Source organism: Rattus rattus, chromosome 1, assembly GCF_011064425.1.
Source record: "Rattus rattus isolate New Zealand chromosome 1, Rrattus_CSIRO_v1, whole genome shotgun sequence".
In the NCBI taxonomy this organism is placed as follows: Eukaryota; Metazoa; Chordata; class Mammalia; order Rodentia; family Muridae; genus Rattus; species Rattus rattus.
This window is the reverse complement of record NC_046154.1, coordinates 110,424,659-110,431,381: the sequence shown is the minus strand read 5'-3', so window position 1 is coordinate 110,431,381 and position 6,723 is coordinate 110,424,659. Positions and strand designations below refer to the sequence as shown.

The window sequence follows — 6,723 nt, the reverse complement described above, 5'->3', positions numbered from 1 at the left end:
AAAATGGGCACAGGTGTGAGAGGCGAAGGCAGACTCATGAAGGAATGTTTTGCTGAAGCAGACACAGGAGAAAGGATGTTCTGCTAAAGCAAGCATGTGAAAGGACATGTGACGAAAGATTCTTTGCTAAGTACACACATGTATTAGACCACCTTACATTGCATAGTTGAGCTGCATTTGTCAGGATGTCATAGAGAAAAACGCACCAAGAAACTTCTGGTGGTGTGCTGCAGTTTCTCGCCGCTCCTTAGGACTTGGACTGATTGGATGCACGTGCTGAGGCAAGGCACGTGGAGGACACATGATGTTTGGAAGGGATAAATAGGATTCCACAGAGTGACAGAGACAGAGCTTGACTTGCTGGTACAGCTAGCTGTGCAACACTTGTGTGTTTCTCATCTTCACTGATCTTTGCTTCCCTGAGAGGCACTCCTGGTGTTTCTGTTGATCCCTCCTGCTGACCGGAGCCAAGGCTGAGGCCTGGCTGACTCTGCTAGGTCATGTCACCGATGTTGCAAAACTGACTCTACCGAACTGGATTGTGGTGTATCCGTGAAGTGTTCGGGAGTGGATCGAGCTGCTGCTGCTAACCTGTGAAATGCTGGTTTCCAGACAACTCAAATGGGAGTTGCTCAAAAGAACCTTTCTAAACAGATGCACTTCTGCCACCCCACCTACCTCCAACCCCATATCTCTTCTTTTCCACACCTCTGGTGGATGATGGGTTACAAGGAATGTTAAAGCATTTAAGAGCTATCATTAAAAATAGGATCTGAAAAAACTTAAAGTTACACATATGGCAGCTCAAAACTGTCTGTAACTCATACCCCCACACAGATATACATGCAGGCAAAATACCAATGCACATAAAATAAAAATAAGTTATAAATGAACAAAACTAACAAGCATAGAATGAAGAAAGGGAAGGAGAAAGGGAAGGGAAAACACTGTATAGTGAGATACTAAAGATGGGGTGAGGGGAGAAAGGGAGACTGGAAGGGACAGGAGGAGAGGACAGGGGAGGGGAGGGGAGGACAGGAGAGGAGAAGGGAGGGGAGAGGATGAGAGGAGAGGGAGAGGAGAGGAGAGGGAAGAGGGAGAGGAGAGGAGAGGGAAGAGAGAGAGGAGAGGAGAGCAGAGGGAGGAGAGAGAGGAGAGGAGAGAGGAGAGGAGGAGAGGAGAGGAGAGGGAGAGGAGAGGCGAGACCAGGCCCTTGCAAGGCAGACAGGTTAGTGGAACGTTTTGTGAGCCATGTGCCACATCAGCGTGTTGTGAGTATCTATCTCACAGGATGCCTTAGTTACAGTTTCCATTGCTGCAATAAAACACCGTGACCAGCAGGCAGCTTGAAGAGAAAGTGTTTATTTGGCTTACACTTCCATATCACGATTCATCATGAAGGAATTCAAGACAGGAACTCAAGCAGAACAGGGTTCTGGAGACAGGACCTGATGCAGAGGTCATGGAGGAGTGCAGCTTACTGGATTGCTCCTTGTGGCTTGCTCAGCCTGCTTTCTTATAGAACCCAGGACCACCAGCTCAGGATGGTACCACCCACAATGGGCTGGGCCCTCCCACATCAACCACTAATTAGGAAAAAGCCTTACAGGATTGTCTTCAACCTGATATTATGGAGGCATTTTCTTAATTGAGGTTCCCTATGACTTTAGCTTGTATCAAATTAACATAAAACTATCCAGCACACAGAACATAAATGATACAGAGCTTCATGATTCTGACTAAATTGACACTTCTTAGGCTTTGAAGTCTTTGTTACAGAGTATGTAGCCAGTGTTTCATGGCAATCTGGTCATGTGATACAGAATGAAAGAGCTCAATATAACTCCTCCCACAACCCGCAAGCCTCTCTGCCCTGTGGGGCTCAAGTGTCCTTTGGGTGGGTCCTGATCACAGGGAGGGTCAAGACAAGGTAATGCCTCTTGGTAATCCCTGGAAAAAAGTTTTGGGCCACAGTCAGCATTTATTTTTTTTTCTTTTTTTCAGAGCTAGGGACCGAACCCAGGGCCTTGTGCTTGCTAGGCAAGCGCTCTACCACTGAGCTAAATCCCCAACCCCACAGTCAGCATTTATTATCACTGACAGTGAATGTGCTGACCAGGATATAAGCAGACCATGGACATATTTGCCCTTGTTTAAGTCATTGCTCGATTTCTGAAACATTTATAAATTAAAATTTCATCTTCTTCACGCTCACAAAACGAACTGATGCGAGAAATCACATGAGAAGTGTCTTATCAGCCTCTCCCTTACGAACAGGAAGCATGCTCAAGCCCAGGTTGAGTTTGGAGCCTCCAGCCTGCTCTGAATCTGTGAGAGGGACCAAGGCCCACTGCTGCAGATCTGGTGCTCTCTTTGAGTGTTGTCTTCATTGGGATTTCTATTGCTGTGAGGAGACACCATGATCAAGGCAACTCTTATAAAGGAAAACATTTGATTGGGGCTGGCTTACAGTTTCAGAGGTTCAGTCCATTATCACCATGATGGGAAACAGGGTAGCATCCGGGCAGACATGGTGATGGAGAAGGAGCTGAGAGCTCTACATCTTGATCCACAGACAGCAGAAGAGGACTAGATTCCACACTAGGCAGAGCTTGAGCATAGGAGACCTCAAAGCCCAACCCCACAGCAACACACTTCCTCCAACAAGGCCACACCTCCTTCCATGACAAGACTTACCTCGTAGCCAGTATGCAAAAGAAAAGGGAGGGGAGCTAGGCTTGGTGGCTGTGCATTTAGTCTCAGCACTAGAGAAGCCAAGGCAGGTGGATCTGTGTGAGCTTGAGGGCAGACTCCTCTACATAGAGAGTTCCAAGACAACCAGGACTAAATAGAGACTCTGCCTTAAAAAAACAAAAAGGAAAAAGGAAGGAGAAAGGGGGAGCAGTTCCACATTTCCTTCAAGAGCACATCTCCAGTAACCTAAGAGTTCTCACTAGGACCTCTTAAAGTTTTACATTCTGCAAGGGACAACTCTGGGACCTTTAACCTGGACCTTTGAGGGCACTCCAGATCCAAGCACACACCCTGGCAGACCATGTAGAGTTCTTCCAGTTTGAGATGACACAGGCATAGCTTTCATCTTGTAGATTGGCAACTGCTCTTGGTGCATTATTTTTTCATAATGGATGAAAGTTCTAGAAGCATATTCTGAAAGAGATTTCAAAAAATAGACTCAAAAGGACTTGTGTAATCAATTCTGCCTGTTCACTTGAAGTTCTGTGTTACAAACAGCAGGGATCCAAAGCCTGCTCCACAGAATAGCTCTGTGTAGTTCCTGAGGTGCATGTGAGTCATGGAGATGATTCGGTCTCCTAACCTTAGTAGGAACACCTTGAATCCTACCTACAACTGTCCCGTTCTTTCCCACGGTTGTCTGTCCAAATTCCAGGCCTAAAACAAAGGTCAGCCTGTTCTTAAACCCCATTACAACTGTTCAATTACCCAGATCTTCACAGGGGAATGTGTCAGGTCCAAAAGGAACTCAGGACCAATGGCTGTGATGCCTATTAGCATACCAAAGCACATAGTGGCTTCCAGGCCTTCTAGGTATCACCAATACCAAGTGCAGGTTGCTCTTCTCAGCTCTCTAGAACTGTTCGAGATGCATCTGGCTCTACCATCCCTCATATCTACACCGCACCAAAGCTGGGATTGCACATGTGTTTTGCCATTACAGCTTTTATGTGTGTATTGGATAGGAACTCTGTATTTTACTAACTGACCCATCTTCCCAGCACTCTGCCAACATGTGCATGTGCATATGCACATGCATGCACAAACACATATTTTTCATGTTGCAATTGCTTAATTAGCTGTTCTGTTTTACAGAACCTATCTAGTGGTAAGAAAAGACATTAGCTGGTAAAACACAAGTCTGATATGGTGGCTGGCTGCAGCTCCTGGTAAACACTGCATGTTATGAACACATCAGTAATCAGGAGAACATTGATTGGTATGAATCCAGTTCCCCAGTGAAACTTGTCTTTAATGAAAGCAGTATTAATACTGTGGGTTTTAGTGCTCTTAGAGCCATCTCTTAAGTAATACTTGCCATCCTGTCTAACAGAGGCTACCATAATGTATGTTTTTACCAAGTAGGCCATCTCTTCAGCTCTGCTTCTGGTCCTTTGTTGGTTCTGCAGTCCCTCACCACAAGGCCTTCATGCCCAAATCTCTGGCCATTCCTGTCTCTACATCTCTCATCCTACTCTGTGCTCTGGACACTCACAGCTGCTCCTCTAGAGAGCCTGGCTGTTAGGGTTTGCATGCCCTGCGTTTTTAACAGTATGGCCTTCTTCCAGTCCTCTCAGCTCTGAATTTTTTCAAGATTCAGTTCACAATGACTTCACCTATAAGTGTCCCCAACCCACAATTGTAGAAGCATCTGCTCCTTCCGCAGACCCCGTGACACTGAGACAGAGCAGACCCCTTGACATTACCCTTCTCACTGAGACAGAACTTTCACTGGTCTCATCTCCACAACTACACTTTGAGACTTTCAGTGGAAGAAATCGTATTTTAACCATACCATACATCACTTATAATCACGCTTAGTATAATTTTTCTTTTTAAAAATCTATTTATTTTCATTTTATTTTGGTGTTTTGCCTGCATGCGTGAGTGTGTGTGTGTGTGTGTGTGTGTGTGTGTGTGTGTGTGTGTGTGTGTAAGGGTGTCAGATCTTAGAGTTACAGACAGTTGTGAGCTGCCATATGGATTCTAGGATCTGAACCCAGGTCCTCTGCAAGAGCATTCAGTTCTCTTTACTTAGTAAGACATCTCTCCAGCCCCATAGTTAATGTTTCTATAAATTTATTTTATGAACAAATGATTATTACGTATTATTATTCACTTCAATTATTTATTACTCAATTATTAATTAAATGGGTTTAACTGAATGTAATAAATGGATGATTTGAATTTTTCAAAAATTATTTTCTCTCTCAAACCACCTCTCTTTTAATACACATATACATATGTCCCACATATGATAAAAGGAGAAGAGACAGAGGGTGAATCAACATGGCTGCTTTTACTTACCATCGATGCTCTGTGCCCAGTGGCTGATGGCAGAGGTGATGGGCTGTTTTCCCCGTGCGGAAAATCCAAGCAGGAGCTATTCAGAGACCGCGAGCTTCCTGAGTCACTATGCTGTTGTCCCTTTTCTGATATCAGCCTCGATAGAAAGCTGGCCTTGCGACTACCTGGGCCTAATCTGTCTGTCCATACCCCACTCTCTCTTGCACTGCCATCGCTGCCTTGGAAGTGACTCTGGCGATCTGTGAGAGGTTTCCCTGAAACTTCTGGGCCCTGGGATCGCTCCCAGGTTTCTAACGCAGATGATGGACGGTGTTGAGAAGCTGTCATTGTACCTAACCAGGACTGAGACATTACATTCTTGGGGCAAACGATGGAATGGCATGGTTGCTGTCCCGGGTGCTGAATTCTGGCGCTGCGCTCATGTGGACATGGACTGTGGACATGGAGCTGTTCACTGTTCTCAACTTTCTCAGCCCAGCCTCTTTTGCCACAGGAAACATCTACCTCAAGTTGCCTGGGATGTGGAATTTGCCACATGCTTTTAGACCTTGGTATGTTGACACGGATGACTTGCTGTTTATTGTTGGCTTGAAGTAGTGAGACTCTTTCAGGTAAAGAAGAACAAACCATACACTGCTGGGCCCCTGAGTAGTTGGTTGAATGGAACGGAGGGCCTGTTTCATTCTCAGTGTTCCCACTGCTGGATTTGCCATCGAGTGCCCTCATGATCTTCCTGATGCCGAGATGAAATATCTCCAGAATATTGAGTAACAAGGAGATGGCTGCAATGCTGTGCATGAAGAGCATGAAAATGGTCTTCTCTGTGGGCCTGGATACAAAGCAGTCCACTGCGTTGGGGCAAGGGGCTTGTGTGCACTTGTAAATAGGGTGCATTTGGAACCCATAGAGAATATATTGGCCTATCATGAACCCTACCTCTAGCACAGATCTGGTCAGGATGTGTAAGACGTAGGTGCGCAAGAGACATCCTTTCAGAGGGACTTTATGAATCCTCTTCTGCTCCTCGAGTCTCCTCAGCTCCCTCTCAACCCTTTGTTGTTCCTCCAAGTCAAGCTCTGGATTCTCCATCTGGGCTTTGAGGCATAACTTCTTCTTCTGCCTTTGCTTCTCAAAGTCCCTGAGTCTGTAGAGTGCATGGCCCATATACACCAAAGAAGGGGAAGACACAAAGATGATCTGCAAAACCCAGAATCGGATCAGGGAGATAGGGAAAGCATCATCATAACAGATATTGCTGCAACCAGGCTGCTGGGTGTTGCAGGCAAAGGAGGACTGTTCGTCATCCCAGACATCCTCAGCAGCAACACCGAGTACCAGCATTCGGAAGATGAAGAGGATAGTCAGCCAGATTTTCCCCACTATAGTGGAGTGGGAGTGGACTTCCTCTAGGATGCCACCCAGCAAATTCCAATCTCCCATGGCGAGGATTTCACATCTGCAATATACAGAGGGCAAGAAGGTTCATAAAACCGGGGGATGTCACTTACAAAGGCACATGATCGTGAGCAGCACAGATTCTTTGCTTCAGTCAACACAACTCTGGATACTGACTTCATAGTTGAAGAAACTGGAATATTCCAAGGAGTATCAGTTTCTGAACAAAACACTAACCCCTATAATCTAACCCAATTTACTTCCTAT

General features: G+C 45.7%; 1 protein-coding gene across 1 annotated transcript; it reads right to left on the bottom strand.

The window, feature by feature from the left end:
* Positions 1–4,980: 4,980 nt before the first annotated feature.
* Positions 4,981–6,501, bottom strand: Gja10 (gap junction protein alpha 10). The gene has a single exon (XM_032890199.1). The coding sequence runs from the start codon at positions 6,499–6,501 to the stop codon at positions 4,981–4,983; it is 1,521 nt and encodes a 506-aa protein (XP_032746090.1).
* Positions 6,502–6,723: the final 222 nt, after the last annotated feature.

Bases quoted from the DNA above. Each gene is read 5' to 3' on its own strand.
- Gja10 (XM_032890199.1), bottom strand. From the start codon at position 6,501: ATGGGAGATTGGAATTTGCTGGGTGGCATCCTAGAGGAAGTCCACTCC.